This window comes from Myiozetetes cayanensis, unplaced genomic scaffold (assembly GCF_022539395.1).
Source record: "Myiozetetes cayanensis isolate MyiCay16 unplaced genomic scaffold, myiCay2020 scf221, whole genome shotgun sequence".
NCBI lineage: Eukaryota > Metazoa > Chordata > Aves > Passeriformes > Tyrannidae > Myiozetetes > Myiozetetes cayanensis.
The window spans coordinates 803-27,886 of NW_026087436.1; the positions used below are offsets into that span (position 1 = coordinate 803).

Genomic DNA, 27,084 nt, shown 5'->3' on the forward strand with positions numbered 1-27,084 from the left:
GAAGTCCTTGGGCTTCTCCTCCCAGGACATGAAAGGGATCTCCATGACCCAATGGGCCTGTCAGCAACCAGGAAATGAAATGGCAGCAGGGACAGGAACCCAAACACACCCTGTGGCATTAGGTGGGATGGTTTGCTTTGGAGATGAGTCTGTTGGAAAATTACTGCCTTTGCACTGCCTGTGGGCCTGGGGCAGTGCAGGAGCAGCATAAAAGCAGGCCCTGCTCCTCACTCTCTCATCCACTCCACTCGCTTCCAGCTCCTTGGGAACAAGGTGAGTCTGAATCTTCTTCTCATCCTTCCCCTCTTCCCAGGGGGTTCCTCAGTCCATCCCAGCTTCTTTGTCCCATGAAGGTTCTTGCCATGGGGGAGGGAAGGGGTCAGAAGGTGGGGAAAGGCTGGGGCTTGTCTGAGGTGTCTCCAGAGCTCTGGGCCAGGCCGGGATCTCCCCTGGGTGCTCCTGGCAGGCTCTTGTGAGGAAAAGGAGAAGCCTGTGGGTCTCTCTCCACAGCCCCAGTTCTTGTCTCCAGTTTATGCCTTGGGTCCCCTGTGGTGGGGTGAGAGGCTGCTCCTCACCCATCTCCCTGCTCTGCCTCCCCTGCCCTCTGTGCCAGGTGCAGCTCTGACTTTGAGACATGTCCTGCTCCACCCCGTGCCTGCCCTGCCAGCCCTGCGGGCCCACCCCGCTGGCCAACAGCTGCAATGAGTCCTGTGTCAGGCAGTGCCAGGACTCCACCGTGGTCATCCAGCCCTCCCCCATGGTGGTGACCCTGCCCGGGCCCATCCTCAGCTCCTTCCCACAGAACACCGCCGTGGGATCCTCCACCTCCGCTGCCGTTGGCAGCATCCTCAGCTCTCAGGGAGTGCCCATCAACTCCGGGGGCTTTGGCCTCTCTGGGCTGGGCAGTGGCCTCTGTGGCAGGAGCCGCTTCATCTGCTAAAGCTGCTGCCCCATGGCCCTGGGGAAGGCCCTCAGGGACTCCCAAGATGGTTTTTCACTGATGCTGGAGCATCATCTTGCTGCTTCCAGAGGGGCTGAGCCAGCCCAGCAGCTCCTGCAGAAGGACGGGGCCAGCCTGGGCTCTGGGCAAGCACGGCCCAGCCCTGCCTCTGCCCTCTGCCACTCTCTGCTTTCTGTCCTGTGTCCTTGTTCCCTTGTGCTCCGTGGGCACTCAGCCCCACAGAACCAGCCTGGGGAGGACCTGCTGGCCCTGCTCCTCTCTGGAGGAGGAAGATGGGATCTCTGCCAGAGCCATGGGGCACACACTGTTGTCTGTCCATGGTTCTCCCTGCCCTGGGTTCCCCACTCAGACCAACCTCATTTTCATCTTTCACTGATTAAAGTTTTCTGGCATCCCAGTCTACGCCTCTGTGTCATCCTTTTTCCTGCAGATGCTCTCCCAAGATGTCCAGGGAGAGAGGGGACCCTCAGGGATGTTTCTGAGAGCATTTATGGGGATGGTTGTGCAATGGCTATTGACACACTGATTGGTACCTGAAAGGCTGTGGGCAGACTTCCCAAAGTAGCCACCCTTTGGAGAGTGCCTGAGCATCACCCTGCTGGTGCACGGTGCTGGGTGATGACCTTCCCAGCCCTTTTTTTTTTCCCTTCTCTTTTGTTTTCACCTGATCTCAAACCCAGGGTGTCTCACTCTCCTGCTCTCCCCACTCTCCCCCATCCCCTTGGGACAGTGGATCTGGAAGGAGCTGCTCAGTGCTCAGTGCTGACTGGGTTAAACACACCCACACAGGCTCCCAGCCCCTGCAGCTCCCCCTTGCCCTGCTCATTCCCTGGCTGTGCCCAGGCCTTCCCGGGAATGTTTCTGGGGAGAGAGAGCCCAGGGAGACCCAGAGCAGGAAGAGAGGCAGGGGGTGTGGGCTGGGTGTCTCAAAGGGCTGTCCAGGAGCAGCTGAGGGAGGGCAGTGGCTGAACTGCTGCAGGACACAGCTGGGCAGGGGGACACGGGTGTGTCCCCCCAGAGCCCTCAGTGGCAGCTGAGTGGGAGCAGCTGGCCCTGTGTGCCCACAGCTCCCTCAACCCCTGCAAGCAGCAGCCCCAAAGCAGGGCCAGGGAAAGGGGCTCCTGCAGTGACCCCATGGGAACAGAAGCCCCTGGCCCCATGTGCCCAGACCCTGAGGACTGTCCTCACCCCCTGGGCTGTGTGAGCAGCAGTGTGAGCAGGAAGGAGATCCATGGGAGCCACGATGCTGCTCCACTCAGCACTCGCCTGGTGGCATCCAGGACACTGCTGTGACACGAGGAAAGATGGAGTACAAGGATCCCTTGGCCAAGGGAGTACAGCAGAGGAGCCCCAGGACTGTGAGGAGCTGGAGCACTTCCCTGAGCAGGAGATGCTGAGGGAATGAGGCATCCTGAGTGTGAAGGGGAGACTTTAGTGGGAGACTTGAGAGCAGATTTGGAGCAACTCTGCTGAGGTGCCCCAGAAGACGGATGCAGGCTCAACACTGGCAGTGCGTGGCTGGAGGACTGGAGACACTGGACTCCCACTGAAAGATGAGAGGTTGGGACTAAATAGATGGAAAATGTTCTTCATCAAGGGGAGGATCCAGCAGTGGAATAATTGCCTGGGAAGGTCGTGCAGTCGCCCTCCTTGGATGCTCATGGCTGACTGAGCTTGGAGCAAGAAGTTGAGCCCAAGGACCTCTGCAACCTCTTTCACCTTGACTCTGGCATGATCCAATGACCCTGGGCCCCCTGTGCCTCTGCCCTCTGGGGTAAGGCCAGCAATGAGCAAGAGGGGCTCCTTTTCACAGTAAGGACACGGGCAGTGTGAGGAGCTGCATTGAGGGAAACAAAGGATTGCAGAAACCATCCCTGCACCAAATTAAAGACCACAAGACCTGTGGTCTTCAGCTGTTGGGACAAAGTTTTCCTGAAGATGCTGTGGTAGCATGTTCCCTTTCTGTCTTTATCCTTTTGTTTTCCACCTCCCAACTCTGAACCTCAACGTTATTGCTAGGACAGGATCTCCTGGGCTTTCCTGGGAAGGTATTCCCTCTGTCTTGTCAATAAACACATTCCTTCCTCCTCCCTCTGACTACTTGTGTCACAGTGATGAGCTCACCAAGGCAAAAGACAAGGTGAGCACAACAAAGCAGATGTCAGATGTTGAACTTCACTGGTCACTCCATCCCCAAAAGGACAGGAACCTTTGGAAACCAGCAAGTACTGCCTGAGCAGCCTCACTGCAAAACCCAGTTGACAAACACTGCACAGCCATTCCCAACAACCCCCTCCCAGAACCACTCTCAGACAACACCATTTCCCCTGGGCACATTGGGAGAACGTCTGCAGGGGAAAGGAGGACACAGAGACATGAGCTGGGATGCAGCAGAACTTTATTGAGTTAAAAGAGGGAAAAAAGGTTGCTGTAAATGGAGAACTCAGTTGAGAGAGCACCAGGGGCAGAGAGTCTCTACCCCTTGGATCTGTCAGACATCCCATCAGGAGTCCATCTGCCTGATCCAGGGGGGGAACAGGGCCAGCAGGTCCTCCCCAGGCTGGTTCTGTGGGGCTGAGAGCCCACGGAGCACAAGGGAACAAGGACACAGGACAGAAAGCAGAGAGTGGCAGAGGGCAGAGGCAGGGCTGGGCCGTGCTTGCCCAGAGCCCAGGCTGGCCCCGTCCTTCTGCAGGGGCTGCTGGGCTGGCTCAGCCCGTCTGGAAGCAGCAAGATGATGCTCCAGCATCAGTGAAAAACCATCTTGGGAGTCCTTGAGGGCCTTCCCCAGGGCCTGGGGCAGCAGCTTTAGCAGATGAAGCGGCTCCTGCCACAGTAGCCACTGCCGAGCCCAGAGAGGCCAAAGCCCCCGGAGTTGATGGGCACTCCCTGAGAGCTGAGGATGCTGCCAACGGCAGCGGAGGTGGAGGATCCCACGGCGGTGTTCTGTGGGAAGGAGCTGAGGATGGGCCCGGGCAGGGTCACCACCACGGGGGAGGGCTGGATGAAGACATTGGAATCCTGGCACTGCCTGACACAGGGCTCATTGCAGCTGTTGGCCAGCGGGGTGGGCCCGCAGGGCTGGCAGGGCAGGCACGGGGTGTAGCAGGACATGTCTCAAAGGCAGAGCTGCACCTGGCACAGAGGGCAGGGGAAGAAAAACATGAATTGTGCTTGAAGAGGAACCTCTCACCCCCCACATGAGGGAGACCCTTTCCCTCATCACAAAAGAACATCACAAAGAGAACCCTAGGCATTTTCTTTTCCCTCAGAAGAGCCCCAGCAGGAACTGCAGCCCCAGAGAGGACCCCCACTTAGCTCATGGTTGTGCAGACATTTCAGCCAAGCCTGAATCTCTTCCCCTGCCACATTGTCTTCTACCTGCCCTATCCCATGGTAAGCATCCTCAGGACTCCAGAATATGACAAAGGGAGAAGTATGTGCTGCGATATCCCACAACAGGAGGAGGAAAAACAGGAGGAGGAGGAGAAGCAAAAAAAAGTGTTCTAAACTCACCTTGTTGTCAATGAGATGGAGAAGAGAGAAGTGTATGAGAGACTGAGGAGCTGGGCCTGCTTTTATACTGTTCCTGCACTGCCCCAGGCCCACAGTCACTGCACAGGGCAGTAATTTTCCAACAGACTCACCTTGAAAGCAAAATACCCAACCTAATGCCACAGGGTGTGTTTTGGTTTCCATCAACGCTGCCATTTCATTTCCTCGTTTCTGACATGACCATTAGTCCTCTGAGGATCCTTTCAAGTCCTGAGATGAAAGGCCCAAGGATCTGGGGCAGTGACACATCCGTACAGGCAGAAGATGTGTTACATGTGCTGGAGGGGTCTGTGGAGACTGTTGACACCAATCTGAGGAAATATGGTGTGGTTGTTTTCTTACCCTCTTTGGAGGCTTCTAAGCATACCCTCCCACCAATTCAGTCCTCTCCTGCCTGTGGCAGTTTGTTTGGCAAGGTTGTCCTCTTTCCTGGCAGCCTTGTGGGGTTCCCAGGGAGTGCCAGCACTGGGATATGGGGAAGGATGACTTGCTCTCCTGAAACCCTTTGATTCCTCAACTCGCCCCACAGAGCTGGGTCCCATCTCAGTGCCCTGGGGGGTGTGTGGGGGCTCAGTGAAGCACCTTGTTCTTCCCATTTTCCTCAGATCACCGTACACTGTGACCCCACAGTTTGGCCCCACAGTAGCAGGAGTCTCTTTTCCAGCCCCAGCTGACTGTCCTGAAAGCCCCCTGTGCTGTGGGAGCGACGGCAGCGAGCTGTGCTGAGGGCGGTGTCTGTCCGAGCTGCCCCGAGCTGTGTTCAAGGAACAGCCCAGTGACTCAAGATGGATTTTCTGAGGCATGGATGGAGCTGCCCTTGCTGGAGGGTCCCTGTGTGGGACATTAGGCCTGCACACAGCACACCAAAGGGATGACACACGGCGGATCCAAAATTAGAGCGGGGCTGGCCATGGGCTGGGAGAGTCAGTCCCAGGAAATTTGCCTACTGAAGGCATTCCCTTGCCCTCCTGGGATGTGTCTCAGCTGCCTCCATGCCTGCAGGGCAGGGAAGAGCATCGCTGCTTGGCGTGGGCTGAGAGCTGGGTTTGTCCCCAGGGCCCTTCTGGGCACCTCCCCTCCCTGAGCATCCCCAGGCACATTCAGGGTCCTGCCAGGCCTCATTTCCTTGTGAGTTGGGCAAGTTTTTGCTTCCCCAGTGGTATCAGTTTGTGCTCCAGGCTGAGCCAGTCTCTAGGTCAGAGGAAAGGGACAATGACAAAGCACTAATTCCAAGAGAAGTGGTGTCATTTGAGACCCAAGGATGTGTTCAAGGTGGTGGGGAGATGTTTTCTGCAACCCTTTTTTAACACCACAACACATTCAGGAGAGCTCCTCACCACAGCCTGAGACAAGTCTCAGCCGAGGTGATGCCTGAGAGAGGGAAGGTATTGACTCCCCCAGCCTGTTCTCTGGACACTCTTCAGGAAATCAGCTGCCCCTGTCAGCAGCTGGACCACATTTTCCTTGGTCAGCCTTTAACTGCTCTTGTAGGATGATGATTGTTGTCTGTTCCTCTGGAGGGGTCTCTCAAGACTCAAGGCAGGTTGAGCTTTGCTTTTTGTAGCAGCATTCCAACATATGAAATATGTGAAACATTTCCAAATTCCTCTTTTGAAGCTCATCCCTCCCTTCAGCTCCAGGACTCTGTGTTGGTGGTCCGCCTTCAGAACCCCCCTTGGTCAGAGCCAATCTGCTCAGACATCTCCTTGATTTTGAGTACTGGGCTGCACCCTTCTTGTTCCTGAACCGTGTGCTGCCCAAAGCTGTGCCCATGAAATCACCCCTAACAGCTGCTGAAGATGAATCTGCTGTGCCTGAAGTCCACTGGATTTCCTTCCTGCCATCAGGTCTTGACTCCAGTGTCCCTGAGGTAGGAGGACCAAGGCTGCCCTTCTTTGAATTCCAATGTTTCCCACCAGTTCTTCCCTTCTAGGAGCAGCTGTGCAGAACCCATCATTTCCCATGGCAGAACCACAGGATCCTTGAGGTTGGAAGGGACCTCTGGAGATCATTTGCTCCAACCATCCCTGCTCAAAGCATGATCAGCCTTTGGAGGATGCTCAGGGCCAAGTCCTGCCAAGCTCTGAATCCCTTCAAGGATGAAGAATCCACAACCTGTCCCTGTCAACCCCAGACATCACACTAACAATGTCTTTTCTTCTGTTTCTCTGGAATTTCCCATATTTCCAGATGTGCCTGTTACCTCTTGTCCCTTCCCTGGGTAGGGCTCAGGAGAGTCTGGCTGTGAGTTCTGGACTCCCTCCCAGCAGCTCTTTTCCCCATTCCTGGGCAGTGTGCCTGGCTGCTCTCTCTCCTCCAGGGGGACAAGCCCAGCTGGGGCAGCCCCTCCTGTCCCAGGGGCTGCAGTCACTGCCTGGGCTCTGAGGCCTTTGCTGGACTGGGACCAGTCTGTCCGTGCCTCTGTCCCACCAGGCAGCTGCTCTTGGGGGCAGCTGTTCCTGAGCCCTGTGGAGCAGAGAAGAGGGATCCCATTGCACAGGCTGATGGCAAACCCCTTCCAAAGCCTGGCTGTCTGGAGATGCCACAGCTCGTGATCCTGCAGGAGAGTGGAGAAAGACAGAAGAGAGAGAAGGGGGTGACACGTCCCTAAGGCAGAGGAGCTTTTGGGGGCTGTGGTGACATCTCTGCGTTGGGCAGAGCTGGGGCACTTCCTACAAAGGCAGCAGCAAAGAGACACACTTCACTGCCCCGGGCCAACACCTCCTGCCTACATAGAACCCTCCAGCACTGCTGTCCCCACTAACAGGATTCTGCCTCGGATATCCTCTGGCTTCTCCTTGTGGCACACGAAAGGATCCTACAGCTCAGAGAAGGAATGTCAGAAACGAGGAAATGAAATGGCAGCGTTTACAGAAACAAAAGCACGACCTGTGCCATTAGGTGGGGTATTTTGCTTTGGAGATGAGTCTGTTGGAAAACTGCGGCCCTTGTGCAGTGACTGTGGGCCTGGGGCAGTGCAGGAGAAGTATAAAGGCAGGCCCTTCTCCTCACTCACATCCAGTCCACTCGCTTCCATCTCACTGGAAACAAGGTGAGGTTGAAGACTTTTCTCCTCTCCTTCCTTCTCTTCTTCCTCCTCATGTTTTTTCAGCACATACCTGTCCCTGTGTTCTATGCTGGGTTTTGGGTCTGCTTATGATGGGAGAGGAATGTGGGCAGAGTGTTCATGAAAACAGGGTGGGGCTTGACTGAAGTGAGCGATGGGGTAAGTGGAAATTCCTGGGGACTGGTTGCTCTTGGCAGGGAACTTTTTAGCTAAACAGAAGACTGTGTGTATCAGTCCAGCACTTCCGGCTGTTACTTACAATTTGTCTTGACAGGGCACCTGCACAGTGTGGTGAGAGGTTGCCCTTCAAAAACCTCTCATGCCTTGATTTTTCTTGCCCTCTGTGCCAGGTGCAGCTCTGACTTTGAGACATGTCCTGCTCCACCCCGTGCCTGCCCTGCCAGCCCTGCGGGCCCACCCCGCTGGCCAACAGCTGCAATGAGCCCTGTGTCAGGCAGTGCCAGGACTCCACCGTGGTCATCCAGCCCTCCCCCGTGGTGGTGACCCTGCCCGGGCCCATCCTCAGCTCCTTCCCACAGAACACCGCTGTGGGATCCTCCACCTCCGCTGCCGTTGGCAGCATCCTCAGCTCTCAGGGAGTGCCCATCAACTCCGGGGGCTTTGGCCTCTCTGGGCTGGGCAGTGGCCTCTGTGGCAGGACCTGCTTCTCCTGCTAAAGCTGCTCCCTCCCATGGCCTCTCCCCTTGGACATCTCCCCTTGCATCCACCTCTCTTCCCTCTTTGCACTCATTAAATTCTGCTGCATCCCAGCCCACACCTCTGTGTCATCCTTTCCCCTGCAGACACTCTCCCAGGGCACAGATGTTGCCCCAGGAGGTTTCTGGGAGGGGGTTGTTGGGGATGGTTTTGCACCCTTTGTCAGCACAGGCTGGCCCTGAGTGAGCTCTGTCCTACATGGACTGACCCTCTGGTTTCTCAATTTCTGCCTCTTTGGCTCAGCACACAATTACCCTCCACTCTCCAGTGACAACCACATCTTTGCACATCTTTGCCTCCCTGAGCTCAGCTCTGTGACACAAGGACTCAGCTGTGAATGTCTCACTGACCACACACAGGCACAGCTTCCCTTCAGACTCCAGGAGACCCTTCCTAACATTCTTCTGTCAATACATCAGTTACTTTACTCTGAGTTCCCCAAAACTCACCCTGAACACTTCCCATGATGGACCACCGCATATTCCAGTATCCCACCACACTCATCATCATAAATTTCATCCTCTTATTCCAGTATCCCATCTACATCTACCCCATTTCAATTTAAAACTGTTTTTCCTTGTCCAAATACTACAGGCCTTGGAAAAATATCTTTCTCCCACTTATATGGCCCCTTTACACACTCAAAGGCTGCAATAAGATCTCCCCAGACCCTGCTCTTCTTCTGCCTGTAAAACTTCAACTCCCTCAGCCTTTCTCCATGGGTTTGATGTATTCATGGGGTCATTTTTGCATCCCTTCTCTGGGGCTGTTCCAACAGCTCCATGTCTCTTCTGAATGGGGACCCAGGGGGGGTCTAATGAGAGCAGATGAGAAGTGGAGAATTCCCCACCCTTGACCTGCTGGCCATGTTTGTGTTGGTGCAGCCCAGGACATGACTGCATTTCTGGGCAGCAACTGCACATTGCTGGCTCATGTCAGATATTTCAACCTCCATTTCCTCTGGTTCCTTCTCTGCAGTGCTCTCTAAACCATTCACCTCCAGTCCTGGCCTTGTAGAAGTTCCTGAGGGAGCTTCCCATGGGATCATTCCTCAAGTGTGCCAAGATCCCTCTGGGTTGAAACACTCTCCTCAAGCGTAGCAATGCAACCCTCAGCTTGGGTCATGCCCAGACTTGTTGAGGGTCCACCCAACCCACTACTCGTGTCACTGATGAACATATTAACAAATATGGTCCCAGTATGGAGCCCTGAGGGACACCAGTCATCACTGGTTTCCACTGGGACACTGAGCCAGTGGCTGTGCCCCTGGGGCACCTTTACTGGCAGGTGTGGAAGGAACCCTCTAGTCCAGCTGAGCCCCTGTCCATCAGAGCCAGCCTTGCCCAGACCATGCTCTTGGCCTCAGTGCTCGTTCTGTGGCTGCTGCTGAGGCTGGTTGAGAAGCCTGGGCTGTGGAAGGCTCTGGGAGGGCAGAAGCCCTCAAAGCCCCTGGAAATTGGGTAGGAGGAGAGAGGAAGGTGTTACCTAAAAACCGAGGAGAAAAAAGACTGCAGGAAATTAGGCAGGAGATTAGGCAGGAGATAAGAAAAGGGAGCAGAGGTTTTAATGAGCCTGCAGGCTTTCCAGGAGATCAAACCCATGACCCAGTGTGATGGTTTAGACTTGGCTCCTTGGCAAATGCCCGAAAGTCACGACGGCAGCCCCCTTCTTTCCTCCCTTCTCCTCTTAGGGCAAAGAAAAAAAAACTATAAAAAATTAAAGAACCCAAAGTCAAGCTGTTTATATAAAATATATATATATTTACGTAAATTAAAGTTATATACAGTTAAGATGCTATATACACAGTAAAAGGGGATCCACTCCCCAAAGGGATAGGGAAAGGGAAAAAAAAAAAGGGACACCGAACAGGTATATTTTATCAAATTCAAGAACTATACTAGTAATTAACAAAACAGATCTCCCCACTTCCCTTAGAAAAGCAGGATTGGCAGACACAGCCAGCACTCTCCAAACCCCCCACGTGGCAGGCCAGCGGTCGCTGCAGGCCTCAGCTTTAGATAAGCGAGACCAACGCAAGGACCTGCAGTTCCCGACCCTCGTTGGAAGAGAAGAGAGAGAGGTTTCTAATCTCCAACTTATTTATACTCTGGTTTACCTAAAAATTGTATGGAATACTGGGTACTTGGCCACTTCCTTGGTTACAAACTGGTTACCAGGAAGGCCTAGATCGAAACCATCACATTCTCCACCCTTTATTCCATACTATTTTTACGTAACACCTATATTCTGTCTTCACTTATATCTTTCGTATATATACACATATGGATAAATGTATATAGTCCTTGTTCATTCTTTAGAGCATCCATCTTGTTGTAGAAGAATCAGCATCAGGATTAGCTTGGTTCAGATTCTTGGCTCTTTGGTGACAATTACAGTTGTGGTTTTAGGGTTGGTTCTCTAGTTTGGGTTTTAATGAGCCTGCAGGCTCTCCAGGAACACAAACCCATGACCCAGGTGTTAGAATTGTATAATGATTTCCATCCCATCCCTGTTTGACCACCCCCCTGTTCTGCCCCGCTCTGCCCCCACACACTCCTTTTGGGAACTGATTCTGGGGGAGTTTGGGACCCCCTCTTCTTCATCTTCATCTTCATCAAAGCACGTGCAGTTCTTGGAGGCTTTCCAAGGCTCTGGGCTGGAAGGTCGTTGTGTCTATGCCTGTATCTTCTGGTGTAGATTTTAGGGTGTTTTCTACAATTCTGCCTTGAAAAGGAGACAAAACACACCCATGGAATTTAGGGGGATTGATATGGAATAGGGTGACAGGGTTGGCTGTGTGTAACTACTGTGTTAAGGGCAAGGGCTATAACACAACTACATTAAAATCTACATTTTCTGTACAAGTACTTCTAAAATCTACAAAAATTAAAAAAAAAAAAATCAAAAACTCTGAGGCAACAAGGGAAAGGAAAGAAGATAGAGCAATTTATCTTGTCCTGGGTGCCATCATTCTGGCAGAGGAGGCTCAAGCCAAAAAAACCCTCAGAGGACAAGAGGAGAGGGAATGGAGCACCAGTTTGCCCTGGTGCTGGCAGGACAGGTGACCTCAGCTAAAATAAAAAGACAGCCACAATGGTAAATGTTAACAGTAATGATAATAATAAGGGAAAACTGAGTGATGCACATTACAATTACTCACCACCCTCTCTGACTGATGCAAGACTCCACTTCCTGGTAACTACCACAAGTTCACAGACAGGGCATGATGTCCTATTTTTGGAATATCCCTTTGGTCAGATTGGATCACCTGTCCCAGCTCTGCTCCTTCTCAGTTTCCTTTGTCAATCTCATCACTGGCAGAGCAGGAGGTGAAAAATCCCAAAAAGACTTAGGATAAACAGGACTTATCAAAACCCCAAACCATCAGTGTGTTATCAACACCATTTCATTCTGAGTCCAAAGCACAGCACTAGAACAGCTACTGAGAACAAATGAACTCCACCCAGCTGAAACCAGGACACAGGGCCAGAGAAAGGGGCTCCTGCAGTGACCCCATGGGAACAGGAGCCACATCCCCAGCTGTGCCCAGACCCCGAGGACTGTCCCCATCCCCCTGGGCTGTGTGAGCAGGAGTGTGAGCAGGAGATCCGTGGGAGCCACGATGCCGCTCTGCTCGGCACTCGCCTGGTGGCATCACCCGTGTTGGGGACAGGCTGGAATGCAACAACAACCCTGACCATGGGGAGAAGTTCAGTGCAGGGTGTTTGGGATGGGGAGGAGGCTGAGCACTTGACTCAGGCACAGGGACTGCTGAGTGTGGAAAGGAGAATGCTTTGGTCAGAGAGATAAAATCGTCCTTGGAGCAGCTGCAGCCAATGAAGAGGATTGGTTTGTTCTATCCAGGCACAAGCAGGTTGAGAAGGTTGGAAAAGAGCAATAGCCTGATGGAGCACGTTCAAACACTCCTGTCTTAAAAGTCAGTGAAACACCTGCCTCTAAAATTGCCTCTCAGAAACCTCCTGGGCAACATCTCTCCCCCTGGAGAGCAGTTGAAGGGGAAAGGATGACACAGAGGCGTGGGCTGGGATGCAGCAGAATTTAATGAGTGCAAAGAGGGAATGGAGGTGGATGCAAGGGGAGATGTCCAAGGGGAGAGGCCATGGGAGGGAGCAGCTTTAGCAGGGGAAGCAGCTCCTGCCACAGAGGCCACTGCCCAGCCCAGAGAGGCCAAAGCCCCCGGAGTTGATGGGCACTCCCTGAGAGCTGAGGATGCTGCCAACGGCAGCGGAGGTGGAGGATCCCACGGCGGTGTTCTGTGGGAAGGAGCTGAGGATGGGCCCGGGCAGGGTCACCACCACGGGGGAGGGCTGGATGAAGACATTGGAGTCCTGGCACTGCCTGACACAGGGCTCATTGCAGCTGTTGGCCAGCGGGGTGGGCCCGCAGGGCTGGCAGGGCAGGCACGGGGTGTAGCAGGACATGTCTCAAAGGCAGAGCTGCACCTGGCACAGAGGGCAAGAAAAATCAAGGCATGAGGGGTGTTTGAAGGGCAGCCTCTCACCACACCATGAATGACCTCCTTTCTTTCAGCCCCAGTGAGCCCACCTAGAGTGGCCAAGGCCAAGGAGGACCCCCCCATAGCTCAGGAGACAGCTCAGTCCAGCCCTTCTCCAGGAACACCTTCTGTGTCCCATGGTAAGCAGCCTCAAGACAGCAGAGAACAAGGAGGCAAGTGTGGGACAGGAAACCCCAGAGAAGGACAAGGTGGAAGACAAAGGGAAGGAAGAAGAAGAAGAAGAGAACAAGGGGGAGCATAAGAAAGGTTCAAACCTCACCTTGTTCCCAATGAGATGGAGGCAAAGGAGTGGATGAGAGAGTGAAGAGAAGGGCCTGCTTTTATACTGCTCCTGCACCGCCCCAGGCCCACAGTCACTGCACAAGGCAGTAATTTTCCAACAGACTCACCTCCAAAGCAAAATATCCCACCTAATGCCACAGGTTGCATTTTGGTTTCTGTCAACACTGCCATTTCATTTCCTCATTTCTGGTGTGACCATGAGGATCCACAGAGGATCTTTTGAAGGATTGGAATGAAAGGCCTGAGGATTTCCTGAGCAGGATCATGTCAGCACAGGCAGAAGATGTGTCCCCATGTGCTGGAGGGGTCTGTGCAGGCAGAGGATGTGGGTGTGGGGAAATGTGGGGAGGTTGTTTTCAAAGCCCTGTGAGACATCATGTCTTCCCACCAGTGCAATCCTCTCCTGAGCACCCCCAGTCTTCTCCTAATGAGGACAGGCTGCAGCCTCTCCCTCCCTGCCTGCCTCCCTGCCCAGGCCAGCACTCCCTGCACTTTGCCTCCACAGGCTGGCAGGTTCTGTTGCTGCTTTCAAATGGCTTTGCCCAAGGAAATCTGCTCCTTCTGGGCAGACATTTCCTGGTTTATTTGGCACAGTTGTCTCCTCTCACTGCAGTCTCTGGGGGTCCCTGCCAGTGCTGGCAGCAGGGCTGGGGAAGGCTGTCCTCTCCAAAGGCCCTGATTGCAGCAAGCCCTGTGGACTTGGGTTGCTCTCCTCTCACTGTCAGAGGGGTCTGTTGGGCCTCAGGACAGTTCCTTGTTCCTCCCCTCTGCTCACCCCTCAATGCACTTTGGCTGCACATTTTACACCCTGACCTGGATGACACCCAAGCACAGGAAACTTTTCCAATACACTCTGTCAGCCCTGAGAACACTCCTGACCTGTGCAAGTGCTGCCAAGCACCGATTTGCCTGGGGCAAGGATGGAGCTGCCCTTGCCTGAAGGAAATTCAGCCCCACAGAGGACACGAGCCTGCAGACAGCACACACTGCTGGCTTGGCCCCACACACAAAGGCTGACACGAGGCCAACCCAAAACTGGGGCTTGACTCACCATGGATTGGGAGACTCTATGAGTCTGTCCCAGGAAATTTGCCTACTGAAGGCATTCCCTTGCCCTCCTGGGATGTGTCCCAGCTGCCTCCATGTGTGCAGGGCAGGGAAGAGCATCGCTGCTTGGCGTGGGCTGAGAGCTGGGTTTGTCCCCTGGGCCCTTCTGGGCACCTTCCCTCCCTGAGCATCCCCAGGCACATTCAGGGTCCTGCCAGGCCTCAGTCCTTTGGGCAGCTCCATTCCTTTCCTAGGAAAACCATCGTGGAGCACTGGGCTGTGCCAGCCCCACAGCTCCAGGCAGCCCCAAGGCCACTGCCCTCAGCCTGCCCTGCTCTGGCAGCGCTGCCACAGCTCAGGGGTGTTCTCAGGGCTGACAGTGTGTCCTGCAAAAGGGCCCTGTGCTTGTGTGCCCTGCAGGGCAGGGGGCAAAGTGTGCAGCCAAAGGGCAGCGTGGGCTGAGCAGAGGGGCAGGAAGAAGGGGCTGTCTGAGACCCAACACAGCCCTCAGGGAGTGAGAGGAGAGGAACCCGAGTCCACAGGGCTTGCTGCAATCAGGGCCTTTGGAGAGGACAGCCTTCCCCAGCCCTGCTGCCAGCACTGGCAGGGACCCCCAGAGACTGCAGTGAGAGGAGACAACTGTGCCAAATAAACCAGGAAATGTCTGCCCAGAAGGAGCAGATTTCCTTGGGCAAAGCCATTTGAAAGCAGCAACAGAACCTGCCAGCCTGTGGAGGCAAAGTGCAGGGAGTGCTGGCCTGGGCAGGGAGGCAGGCAGGGAGGGAGAGGCTGCAGCCTGTCCTCATTAGGAGAAGACTGGGGGTGCTCAGGAGAGATCTGGATTGGTGGGGACATGACCGTGTTTCCTCACAGGGCTTTGAAAAAAACAACCTCCCCACATTTCCCCACACCCACATCCTCTGCCTGCACAGACCCCTCCAGCACATGGGGACACATCTTCTGCCTGTGCTGAAATGATCCTGCTCAGGAAATCCTCAGGCCTTTCATTCCAATCCTTCAAAAGACCCTCTGTGGATCCTCATGGTCACACCAGAAATGAGGAAATGAAACTGCATCGTTGACAGAAACAAAACTCCACCTGTGGCATAAGGTTGGGTATTTTTGGAGGTGAGTCCATTGGAAAATTGTTACCCTGGTGCAGTGACTGTGGGCCTGGGGCGGTGCAGGAGCAGTATAAAAGTGGGTCCTTCTGCTCACTCTCTCATCCACTCCTTTGCCTCCATCTTATTGGGAACAAGGTGAGTTTTGAGTCCTTTCCCTTCATCCCATTGCTCCTTTTGAATATCTCAGAGCAGACTTGACTCTTTGTCCTTCCTTGTGTCATTGGTCAGCATATCAGGGAAGCGAGCCATGGGCATGAGGAGTGTTTGAAGCTTTGGCTTGTTTTCCTCCTCCTCCTCCTCCTCCTCCAGTCCCTACTGTGGGATTTCTGAGCACATTCCAGCCTCTGTGCACCACGTGGATTCTTGGGGCTGTTGGTCCTGGGAGAGGGAAGGGGGCAGAAGGTGTGGTATGGAGGGAGGCTGGGGCTTGGCTCAGAGGTGTCCTGAGCCATGGGCTGTGTGGGGATTGGATTGGTGGGCAACGCTGCTGCTGGGGGAGTTCTTGTGAGCTGAGGGGAAGACTCTGAGTCATGGTAGGGAGCCAAAACCTCTTCAAAAACCTCTTATTTTCTGCCTCCCCTGCCCTCTGTGCCAGGTGCAGCTCTGATTTTGAGACATGTCCTGCTCCACCCCGTGCCTGCCCTGCCAGCCCTGCGGGCCCACCCCGCTGGCCAACAGCTGCAATGAGCCCTGTGTCAGGCAGTGCCAGGACTCCACCGTGGTCATCCAGCCCTCCCCCGTGGTGGTGACCCTGCCTGGGCCCATCCTCAGCTCCTTCCCACAGAACACCGCCGTGGGATCCTCCACCTCCGCTGCCGTTGGCAGCATCCTCAGCTCTCAGGGAGTGCCCATCAACTCCGGGGGCTTTGGCCTCTCTGGGCTGGGCAGTGGCCTCTGTGGCAGGAGCTGCTTCCCCTGCTAAAGCTGCTGCCCCAGGCCCTGGGGAAGGCCCTCAAGGACTCCCAAGATGGTTTTTCTCTGATGCTGGAGCATCATCTTGCTGCTTCCAGAGGGGCTGAGCCAGCCCAGCAGCCCCTGCAGAAGGACGGGGCCAGCCTGGGCTCTGGGCAAGCACGGCCCAGCCCTGCCTCTGTCCTCTGCCACTCTCTGCTTTCTGTCCTGTGTCCTTGTTCCCTTGTGCTCCGTGGGCTCTTGGCCCCGCAGAACCAGCCTGGGGAGGACCTGCTCTCCCTGCTCCTCCCTGGATCAGGCAGATGGACTCCTGGTGGGATGTCTGCCAGATCCAAAGGGCAGAGACTCTCTGCCCCTGGTGCTCTCTCAACTGAGTTCTCCATTTAGAGCAACCTTTTTTCCCCTCCTTTTGCTCAATAAATTCTGCTGCATCCCAGCTCATGTCTCTGTGTCCTCCTTTCCCCTGCAGACGTTCTCCCAATGTGCCCAGGGGAAATGCTGTTATCTGAGAGTGGTTCGGGGAGGGGGTTGTTGGGAATGGCTGTGCAGTGTTTGTCAGCTGGGTTTTGCAGTGAGGCTGCTCAGGCAGTACTTGCTGGTTTCCAAAGGTCCCTGTCCATTTGGGGATGGAGTGACCAGTGAAGTTCAACATCTGACATCTGCTTTGTTGTGCTCTCCTTGTCTTTTGCCTTGGTGAGCTCATCACTGTGACACAAGTAGTCAGAGGGAGGAGGGATGAATGTGTTTATTGACAAGACAGAGGGAATTCTTTCCCAGGAATGCCCAGGAGATCCTGTAATATCAATAGCACTGAGGTTCACAGTTGGGGAGTGAGGTGGAAAACAAAAGCATAAGAACAGAAAGGGAACATACTGCCACAGCCTCTTCAGGAAAACTTTGTCCCAAGAGCTGGAGACCACAGGTCTTGTAGTCTTTAATTTGGTGCAGGGATGGTTTTTGCAATCCTTTGTTTCCCCCAATGCAGCATTCAGCAGAGCTCCTCACACTGCCCTTGTCCTCACCAGGAAAAGGAGCCCCTCTTGCTCATTGCTGGCCTTACCCCAGAGGACAGAGGCACAGGGGGCCCAGGGTCATTGGATCATGCCAGAGTCAAGGTGGAAAGAAGCTGCAGAGATTCTTGGGCCCAAGCCCTTGCTCCAAGCTCAGTCAACCATGAGCATCCAAGGAGGGCGACTGCACGACCTTCCCAGGCAATTATTCCACTGCTGGATCCTCCCCTTGATGAAGAACATTTTCCATCTATTTAGTCCCAACCTCTCATCTTTCAGTGGGAGTCCAGTGTCTCCAGTCCTCCAGCCACGCACTGCCAGTGTTGAGCCTGCATCCGTCTTCTGGGGCACCTCAGCAGAGCTGCTCCAAATCTGCTCTCAAGTCTCCCACTAAAGTCTCCCCTTCACACTCAGGATGCCTCATTCCCTCAGCATCTCCTGCTCAGGGAAGTGCTCCAGTTCCTCACAGTCCTGGGGCTTCTCTGCTGAACTCCCTTGGCCAAGGGATCCTTGTACTCCATCTTTCCTCGTGTCACAGCAGTGTCCTGGATGCCACCAGGCGAGTGCTGAGCGGAGCAGCATCGTATCTCCCATGGATCTCCTTCCTGCTCACATTGCTGCTCGCACAGCCCAGGGGGTGAGGACAGTCCTCAGGGTCTGGGCACATGGGGCCAGGGGCTTCTGTTCCCATGGGGTCACTGCAGGAGCCCCTTTCCCTGGCCCTGCTTTGGGGCTGCTGCTTGCAGGGGTTGAGGGAGCTGTGGGCACACAGGGCTGACTGCTCCCACTCAGCTGCCACTGAGGGCTCTGGGGGGACACACCCGTGTCCCCCTGCCCAGCTGTGTCCTGCAGCAGTTCAGCCACTGCCCTCCCTCAGCTGCTCCTGGACAGCCCTTTGAGACACCCAGCCCACACCCCCTGCCTCTCTTCCTGCTCTGGGTCTCCCTGGGCTCTCTCTCCCCAGAAACATTCCCGGGAAGCCCTGGGCACAGCCAGGGAATGAGCAGGGCAAGGGGGAGATGCAGGGGCTGGGGGCCTGTGTGGGTGTGTTTAACCCAGTCAGCACTGAGCACTGAGCAGCTCTTTCCAGATCCACTGTCCCAGGGGGATGGGGGAGAGTGGGGAGAGCAGGAGAGTGAGACACCCTGGGTTTGAGATCAGGAGAAAACAAAAGAGAGGATGAAAAAAAAAGGGCTGGGAAGGTCATCACCCAGCACCTTGCACCAACAGGGTGATGCTCAGGCACTCTCCAAAGGGTGGCTACTTTGGGAAGTCTACCCACAGCCTTTCAGGTACCAATCAGTGTGTCAATAGCCATTGCACAACCATCCCCATAAATGCTCTCAGAAACATCCCTGAGGGTCTCCTCTCTCCCTGGACATCTTGAGAGAGCATCTGCAGGAAAAAGGATGACACAGAGGCGTAGACTGGGATGCCAGAGAACTTTAATCAGTGAAAGATGAAAATGAGGTTGGTCTGAGTGGGGAACCCAGGGCAGGGAGAACCATGGACAGACAACAGTGTGTGCCCCATGGCTCTGGCAGAGATCCCATCTGCCTGATCCAGGGGGGGAACAGGGCCAGCAGGTCCTCCCCAGGCTGGTTCTGGGGCTGAGAGCCCACAGGAGCACAAGGGAACAAGGACACAGGACAGAAAGCAGAGAGTGGCAGAGGGCAGAGGCAGAGCTGGGCCGTGCTTGCCCAGAGCCCAGGCTGGCCCCGTCCTTCTGCAGGGGCTGCTGGGCTGGCTCAGCCCCTCTGGAAGCAGCAAGATGATGCTCCAGCATCAGTGAAAAACCATCTTGGGAGTCCCTGAGGGCCTTCCCCAGGGCCATGGGCAGCAGCTTTAGCAGATGAAGCGGCTCCTGCCACAGAGGCCACTGCCCAGCCCAGAGAGGCCAAAGCCCCCGGAGTTGATGGGCACTCCCTGAGAGCTGAGGATGCTGCCAACGGCAGCGGAGGTGGAGGATCCCACGGCGGTGTTCTGTGGGAAGGAGCTGAGGATGGGCCCGGGCAGGGTCACCACCACGGGGGAGGGCTGGATGACCACGGTGGAGTCCTGGCACTGCCTGACACAGGGCTCATTGCAGCTGTTGGCCAGCGGGGTGGGCCCGCAGGGCTGGCAGGGCAGGCACGGGGTGGAGCAGGACATGTCTCAAAGTCAGAGCTGCACCTGGCACAGAGGGCAGGGGAGGCAGAGCAGGGACAGTGAGGGGAGTCTCTTGGCCCACCAGGATGAAGAAAATACACAAGAAGGAGAAGAGAGCACGAGGCTGCTTAGAGAGGCCCACCAGCAGCACTTTGCCCTCAGTCCCTCAAGCCCTGAGGCCCCAAGAGAGACCAAGCTCAAGGACTTCCCCACCTGGACCAGGGCTCAGGAGACACCTCAGCCAAAACCCAGCCTCTCCCCCAGCACACCTTCTGACCCCTTCCCTCTCCCATGACAGGCATTTCTCAGAATCCAAAGGAGACCAAAAGGACAGGATAGACATGGAAACTCCAGAGGAGGAGGAAAAGAAAGGGCTTCAGATTCACCTGGATCCCAAGGAACTGGAAGTGAGTGGAGTGAATGTGAGAGTGAGGAGCAGGGCTTGCTTTTATGCTGCTCATGCACTGCCCCAGGTCCACAGGTCACTGCACAGGGACAGCAATTTTCCAGCACATTCACCTCCAAAGCAAAGCTTCCCACCCAATGCCACAGGGTGTTCTGGATCTCCATCCCTGCTGCCATCCCATTTCCTCATTTCTGACGTGCTTGGTCTGTGCTGCAGCTCCTTTCATGGGCTGCACTGCCAGGCCTGAGGATGCCCTGGTAAGGATACCCTGGAGCAGCCACTACTGCTCCAGGCAATGTCTCCTCTCTCTCCCTCCTCATACCCTTTGTTCACAGAGAACGTTTCCAGGCTGTCTGAGTGTTCCAGGCCTGGGGCAGGAAATCCAAACCCACATGGAGTTGTCAGGAAAGTCAAACCCACCTGGATCTGAGTCAGGAAAGCCTGTGGAGGGAAACCTGGAGCAGGGGTGGTTTGAAGAGCTGACGTCCAGAGGTTATTTGCAGCCTCAAGGATTCTGTCATGGGGAAATGACAGTGATGCACAGCTGCCTCTGAGAAAGAAGAACTTTTTGGATCAGAATTAAGAGCAGCCTTGTGTACCCAGAAGGGTCCTGCGTACAAACCCAGCTCTCAGCCCACGCCAAGCAGCGATGCTCTTCCCTGCCCTGCATACATGGAGGCAGCTGGGACACATCCCAGGAGGGCAAGGGAATGCCTTCAGTAGGCAAATTTCCTGGGACAGCCTCTCCCAGCCCATGGCCAGTCACGCTCTAATTTTGGGTTGGCCTTGTGTCAGCCTTCGGGTGCTGGGCCAAGCCAGGAGTGTGTTCTGTCTGCAGGGTTGAGTCTCAGTCAGGGTTGAATTCCCCTCAGGCAAGGGCAGCTCCATCCCTGCACAGAGAAAACCATGTCCAGCATGGGGCTGTTACCAAGTACACAGCTCCAGGCAACCCTACAGACTTTACCCTCAGCATGACCTTATTGCAGCAAAAGAGGGTGGACATGAATCTCCCATTGCTCCCCAATCCCACATTCCATTTCTCCAGAGACCCCTCTGGCACATCTTCCTGTACTGATGTGTCCCTGCCCAGGCCTTGGGCCTTTCATCTCAGTACTTGAAAGGATGCTTGGAGGCCTAATGGTCATGTCAGAAATGAGGAAATGAAACTGCAGCGTTGATGGAAACAAAAGTACAACCTGTGGCATCACGTAGGATGTTTTGCTTTGGAGATGAGTCTCTTTTAAAATTACTACCCTGGTGCAGTGACTGTGGGCCTGGGGCAGTGCAGGAGCAGTATAAAAGCAGGCCCTTCTCCTCGCTCTCTCATCCACTCCTCTTGCCTCCTTCTCCTTGGGAACAAGGTGAGTCTGGTGACTGTTCTCCTCTCCTGTCTCTTCGTCTTCCTCCTCCTGTTTCCCAGTGCATACCCTTTTGTCCTGTGCTGCATTATGGGACTGTTCTCCATGGGAGGTGACACCAAGAGGTCACATGGAGGGAGGCTGGGGTTTGGGTGAAGTGAGTGATGGGTTTAGCCCAGGAACTCTCTGGGCTTGGTTGCTCTTGATGGGGAGCTTGTGGGCTCAGTGTAAGGAAAACCCTGTGGGCATCCCTGCAGCACCTCCAGCTCTCTCCTCCATCTTGGTTTGCCATGGCTCCCTCATGGTGGGGTGAGAGGCTGCTCCTCACCCATCTCCCTGCTCTGCCTCCCCTGCCCTCTGTGCCAGGTGCAGCTCTGCCTTTGAGACATGTCCTGCTCCACCCCGTGCCTGCCCTGCCAGCCCTGCGGGCCCACCCCGCTGGCCAACAGCTGCAATGAGTCCTGTGTCAGGCAGTGCCAGGACTCCACCGTGGTCATCCAGCCCTCCCCCGTGGTGGTGACCCTGCCTGGGCCCATCCTCAGCTCCTTCCCACAGAACACCGCCGTGGGATCCTCCACCTCCGCTGCCGTTGGCAGCATCCTCAGCTCTCAGGGAGTGCCCATCAACTCCCGGGGCTTTGGCCTCTCTGGGCTGGGCAGTGGCCTCTGTGGCAGGAGCCGCTTCATCTGCTAAAGCTGCTGCCCCAGGCCCTGGGGAAGGCCCTCAAGGACTCCCAAGATGGTTTTTCACTGATGCTGGAGCATCATCTTGCTGCTTCCAGACGGGCTGAGCCAGCCCAGCAGCCCCTGCAGAAGGACGGGGCCAGCCTGGGCTCTGGGCAAGCACAGCCCAGCCCTGCCTCTGCCCTCTGCCACTCTCTGCTTTCTGTCCTGTGTTCTTGTTCCCTTGTGCTCCTGTGGGCTCTCAGCCCCACAGAACCAGCCTGGGGAGGACCTGCTGGCCCTGTTCCCCCCCTGGATCAGGCAGATGGACTCCTGGAGGGGTCTCTATCACAGCTAAAGGGGCACAGATTCCTTCGGGTCCCTGGTGTCCCTTACTGGGACCTTCACTCCGGGCAACCTTGTTTCCCTCTTGACTCAATAAATTTCTGTTGCATCCCAGTCCATGTCTCTGTATCATCCTTTTTTCCTGCAGGTGCTCCCTCAAGATGCCCAGGGTAAAAGACGGTTTTCAGGTGTGTTTCTGTGAGTGTTTGTTTGGGAGGAATATGCAGTGATGGGTAACACCATTGTGTGGGGCCTCCATAAGATGGAGTCAAGTTTTACCACATTAACTCTGCTAGTTCCTTGTCCTTGGAGGTGGAATGGTCCTGAGAAGTGTTTGGGGTTTTTCTGGGCAGGACTTGCCCAGCATCAATTCTGTATCTCCAACCTCCTCTCCAGAACACCAGTAGGGTGGGTGTGGGCAAAAGGCTGGATAGTACCCAGCCAGGACAGCTGACCACAGGCACATTCCACACCATCGGACATCATGGTCAGCAGTAAATGCTGAGAGAAAGTAGTAGGTGTGTGGGGGGTGGAGCATTCATTAGTAGATTGTTTGTCTTCTGAAGGAACTGCTAAATGTGACCCTGCTTCCCAGGAGTGACTGGACATTGCCTGTTGATGGAAAGGTGATAATAAATCTCTTGGCTTTGCTGTGTTTCTGCACTGTTTCCTTGCTTAACTTCATTAAACTGCCTTTATCTCAACACACTGTATTTTAATTTTATTTTACCCCCTCCCCCCTTACTCTCTGAGGAGTGGGAGTGATGGGATTTTGGTGGCCAGAAGAGATGATACTGTGCTGGGGGAGCTGCCTGCTGGGGAGGAGGAGGGAATACACCTCTCCTTTCTCACCCAAGAATTACACAGGTTGTTTTGTTGTGCTGACTCACAACTCCTTTTCCGTCTTAGTGCGAGGCGTTTAAAAATACTAATTAACTCTACTGACTTAATATGGGGTTTGAGGTATCTGGGGTCAGGGTGGTGTAAAAGACAAGTTTTTGGTGTGGCAACAGTGAAACATGCCCTGAGGTAGCTGGTCCCTGTGTGGCAGCTAAGCTTCACCTGTGCCTGTTGAGCCACCATTCAGCACTGCCAGGGGACAGTGGTTCAGACAGGGACCCAAATCACTTCTGAGGATGTCACAGTAGGGCCATGCATCAAATTACAGTTAAGAACATGGTGGTTGAGGCAGACACCCAACTCTCATGTGAGCACACCAGGGTTGAGGTAAAGACCCAAACAACACGTGTGGTAATTGTCCCAGCAGGGGAAAAGAAACAGTGGACAAGGAGGTGATCCCTTGTCGATGGATCGAGTGAGGGGAGAAAGGGCTTGACCAGGAATCAGCAAAGAGGATGCACTAACTGTGGAGAGAGCATCTTCCTGTCCTTGCAAGTTTGAAGGAAAACTCTCTCCCTGCCAGCCCCTCAGCTGTGAGGGGTGACCCATTGGAGCCCGTCCTGTTCCACTGGGGTCAGTGGGAAAGGGAGCCCCAAGCTCCTGCTGCACAGCCCCTCTGGCTCTTCCTGCAGGAGCAGAGGGAGCACTGAGGATGCTGAGAGCCCACCCTGAAGGTGGAAGGAAGTCTGTGTGTGAGGTCTGAAGGGGGAAGACAGCTGCCAAGGTCAGGCAAGAAGGCTGTCAGTTTACTTACTTTTACTTGTTCAGTTCCCCTGTCGCATGGGGCAAGAAAGGAGAAGTGTTGGAGAAGTGCAAAAGAATAATTCCAATTCTTTTGGAAGGTGGCTTGGCCTTGAAGAGAAGCCAAGTTGAAGGACCTGCACAGGGGATGTGTTTCTTGGAAGTAAAATAGCAGGGTGGGTGTTGTGACGTCCCTGTGGATGTGATCAATAAGTTAATAACTGTGACTCCACCACCTGGTAGCCAGACAAGACCAAATCACCATAAGAATGATTGTTTTCTGCCACTTCTGAGGAGACTGTAGGCCCTGGGGAAGATGGGGGTACTTGGGGAGCCCTCAGCACTCACAAAAGGAGGGGAGAATGACCTCCAAGGGTAATAGGAGGCGAGGCAAGCAGAGGAGAGCCAAGGAGATGAGATGAGAGGTAAGGTAGCAATTCCTCCTTCTCTGGCTGCCACTGTGCCAGGGAGCAAGAATCAAGTAGAAAATGTCTTTCCAGTGGTTCAGCTGAATTGATGGAAGGGCTTTGCCATGCCATATAACATACCACAATAAAACTGTGGGCAGTCTCTCCAAAGGAGTTGTTCTCTTTGGAGATGGCTGGGCATTGAGCTGCTGCTGCAAGGTGGTGGGTGATTGCTCTTGTACAACTTGTGCTTTTTCCTCTATTGTTCCTTTCCTTTCCTTCCCAACTGCCATTATCTTTACCCAGGAGTATTTCCCTCCCTTGCATTTCCAGTTCTTGGTTGATCCCCCCGTGATAGTGGAGTGAATACAAATGGCCAGGGGGAGCTTAGACACCACACAGACCCACAGGCAGTTCTTGTTTCACTCATTTTCCTCCTTCCCTGTCTGTGCCCAGGGTTTCCTGGAAAGAAATATGGAGAGATGGAGGCAGGGAGAAATTCAGAGCAGGAAGAGAGGCAGTGTCTCAAAGGGTTGTCCAGGAGCAGCTGAGGGAGGGCAGTGGCTGAACTGCTGCAGGACGCAGCTTGGCAGGGTGACACATGTCCACCCAGAGCCCTGGTCAGGCATTGGCTTGGTAGCAGCCAGCTGTCCTTCTGTCCCTGAGAAACAGCAGCCCAAAAGCAAGACCAGGAAAAGATGCTTTTATGGTAATGCCATCAAAGGAGGTGCCACTGCCAGGGCTGTTTCCAGACACCAGGACTATTTCCAGACACTCGGGACGGTCATCAACATCCTTGTTGAATTTTGGGCTCTAATGCAAGAAAGCTGCACCTACAAGAAGGGCCAGAAGGAGCATCCAGAGGACTACAGGCCCATTAGCCTGCCCTTGGCACCAGGGAAGGTTGTGGAGCAGATATTCTTGAGTGCACTCACAAGGCACATATAGGACAACGAGGTGAGCGGGCCCAGTCGGAATGGCTGTAGGAAAGATATATCCTGCTTGACTAACCTGATCTCCTATGACAAGACAACCAGCCCACTTAGGGGACAAGGGAGAGGTTGTAGGTGTTGTTTACCTGGACTTTAGTAAAGTTTTTGACACCATTTCCCACAGCATTCTCCTGGAGAAACTGTCTTCTCGTGACCTGAATGTGTATCATATTCACTGAATAAAAAAATTGCCTTTATGGCTGGGCCCAGAGAGTAGTGTGAATCAGTTAAATCCAGTTGGTGGCTGATCACTAGTGGTGTTGCCCAGGGCTCAGTTTTGGGTCCAGTTCTGTTCAGTATCTTTATGGACACCCTGAATGAGGGGATCAAGTGCGCACTCTTTGCAGATGACTCAAAGTTGGGTGCCACTGTTGCACTAGATCTGCTGGAGGTTAGAAAGGCTCTACAGATGGATCTGACCAGGCTGGATTGATTAGCCAAGGCCAACTGTATGAAGTTCAACAAGGAGAAATGCTGGGTCCAGCCCTTGGGTCACAACAACTCCCTGCAGTGCTCCAGGCTGGGGGCAGAGTGGTTGGAAAACTGCCTGTAGGAAAGGACCTGGTGGTGGTGGTGTCAGTGGCTGAACATGAGCCTGAGTGTGCCCAGGTGGCCAAGAAGGCCAATGGCATCCTGGCTTGTAACAGGAATAGTGTGGCCAGCAGGACCAGGGCACTGATTGTCCCCCTGTCCTCGGCACTGGTGAAGCCACACCTTGAATGCTGTGTCCAGCTCTGGGCCCCTCACTGCAAGAAGGACATTGAGGGGCTGGAGTGTGTCCACAGAAGGGCAACAGAGTTGGGGAAGGGTCTGGAGCACAAATCTGATGAGGAGCAGATGAGAGAGCTGGGGGTGTCAAACCTGGAGAAAAGTTAGACTGAGAGAGGAACCTTATCACTCTCTTCTCCCGAGTAACAGGTGATAGGATGAGAGAATACACCCTCAGGTTGCAACAGGGGAGATTGAGATTGGCCATTCGGAAAAATATCTTCACTGAAATGATTGTCAAGCACAGGACCAGATTGCCCAGGGAAGTGGTCGAGTCACTGTCCCTGGAGGTGTTTAAAAGATGTGCAGATGTGGCAGTTCGTGGTAGGGTTTAGTGGTGGGTGTGACAGCATTAGATACATGGTTGGACTAGATGGTCATAGGGCACTTTCCAACCTAAATGATTCTCTCATCCTATGAAAGATTTTGACCAAGCTCAGCAAGCTGAGCAGAAGAGGGACGAGATGGTGAGGGGGCTGGAGCATGATGATGAGGAAGGCTGAGGGAATTGGGCTTGCTGAGAGTGTGTGGTATGCACTTGTCGTGTGTCTCTGTCATTGAACTGTGTTGGATTATTCTATCTGGCCACAGATAGGTAGAGAAGTTTGAAAGGAGGAGATCACACTCTCAGCACAGTCAAAGCAACCCTGTGATAATGGCCACCACACAAGCACCTCCAGCAACAGCCAGATCATTCTGTGATGGCATATGCAGGGGAAGGATGACACACAGGCAAGGGCTCGAATGCAGCAGAACTTTATTGAGTCAAAAGTTGGAAACTGGGTAACTCTGAGTGCAGGGAGAACCAGGGGCACATAGGAGTCTGCACCAAGTAACTCTGGTGGAGATTCCAGCAGATGACCGCAGAAGCAGCAGGGACAGCAGGTCCTCCCCAGGCTGGTTCTGTGAGGGCCTCACAGACCAGGGGAGCACAGAACAAAGACACAGGACAGAAAGCAGAGAGTGGCAGAGGGCAGAGGCAGGGCTGGGCCATGCTTGCTCAGAGCCCAGGCTGGCCCCGTCCTTCTGCAGGGACTGCTGGGCTGGCTCAGCCCCTCTGGAAGCAGCAAGATGATGCTCCAGCATCAGTGAAAAACCATCTTGGGAGTCCCTGAGGGCCTTCCCCAGGGCCTGGGGCAGCAGCT

The 27,084-nt window shown here is 54.5% G+C and overlaps 5 protein-coding genes and 1 pseudogene across 5 annotated transcripts; 3 read left to right on the forward strand and 3 right to left on the reverse strand.

Annotated features, from left to right (window-relative positions):
• Window positions 1-200: 200 nt before the first annotated feature.
• Window positions 201-940, forward strand: LOC126642228 (feather keratin Cos1-1/Cos1-3/Cos2-1-like). The gene is made up of 2 exons (XM_050319642.1): window positions 201-273; window positions 633-940. Exon 2 carries the CDS (start codon window positions 635-637, stop codon window positions 938-940), a length of 306 nt encoding a protein of 101 aa, XP_050175599.1. The 5' UTR covers window positions 201-273; window positions 633-634.
• Window positions 941-3,769: 2,829 nt separating this feature from the next.
• LOC126642229 (feather keratin 2-like) lies at window positions 3,770-5,533 on the reverse strand (annotated as a pseudogene).
• Window positions 5,534-7,954: 2,421 nt separating this feature from the next.
• Window positions 7,955-8,260, forward strand: LOC126642234 (feather keratin Cos1-1/Cos1-3/Cos2-1-like). The gene has a single exon (XM_050319647.1). It carries the CDS (start codon window positions 7,955-7,957, stop codon window positions 8,258-8,260), a length of 306 nt encoding a protein of 101 aa, XP_050175604.1.
• A 4,176-nt stretch (window positions 8,261-12,436) lies between these two features.
• LOC126642236 (feather keratin 1-like) lies at window positions 12,437-13,168 on the reverse strand. The gene is made up of 2 exons (XM_050319650.1): window positions 13,097-13,168; window positions 12,437-12,744 (listed from the first exon to the last, which is right to left on the reverse strand). Exon 2 carries the CDS (start codon window positions 12,740-12,742, stop codon window positions 12,437-12,439), a length of 306 nt encoding a protein of 101 aa, XP_050175607.1. The 5' UTR covers window positions 12,743-12,744; window positions 13,097-13,168.
• A 2,185-nt stretch (window positions 13,169-15,353) lies between these two features.
• On the forward strand, window positions 15,354-16,212 carry LOC126642235 (feather keratin Cos1-1/Cos1-3/Cos2-1-like). Its single transcript, XM_050319649.1, has 2 exons — window positions 15,354-15,425; window positions 15,905-16,212. Exon 2 carries the CDS (start codon window positions 15,907-15,909, stop codon window positions 16,210-16,212), a length of 306 nt encoding a protein of 101 aa, XP_050175606.1. The 5' UTR covers window positions 15,354-15,425; window positions 15,905-15,906.
• Window positions 16,213-19,057: 2,845 nt separating this feature from the next.
• On the reverse strand, window positions 19,058-19,363 carry LOC126642225 (feather keratin Cos1-1/Cos1-3/Cos2-1-like). Its single transcript, XM_050319639.1, has one exon. It carries the CDS (start codon window positions 19,361-19,363, stop codon window positions 19,058-19,060), a length of 306 nt encoding a protein of 101 aa, XP_050175596.1.
• Window positions 19,364-27,084: the final 7,721 nt, after the last annotated feature.

Coding starts and splice junctions, on each gene's coding strand:
- LOC126642228 (XM_050319642.1), top strand. CDS start 635: ATGTCCTGCTCCACCCCGTGCCTGCCCTGCCAGCCCTGCGGGCCCACC.
- LOC126642234 (XM_050319647.1), top strand. CDS start 7,955: ATGTCCTGCTCCACCCCGTGCCTGCCCTGCCAGCCCTGCGGGCCCACC.
- LOC126642225 (XM_050319639.1), bottom strand. CDS start 19,363: ATGTCCTGCTCCACCCCGTGCCTGCCCTGCCAGCCCTGCGGGCCCACC.
- LOC126642235 (XM_050319649.1), top strand. CDS start 15,907: ATGTCCTGCTCCACCCCGTGCCTGCCCTGCCAGCCCTGCGGGCCCACC.
- LOC126642236 (XM_050319650.1), bottom strand. CDS start 12,742: ATGTCCTGCTACACCCCGTGCCTGCCCTGCCAGCCCTGCGGGCCCACC.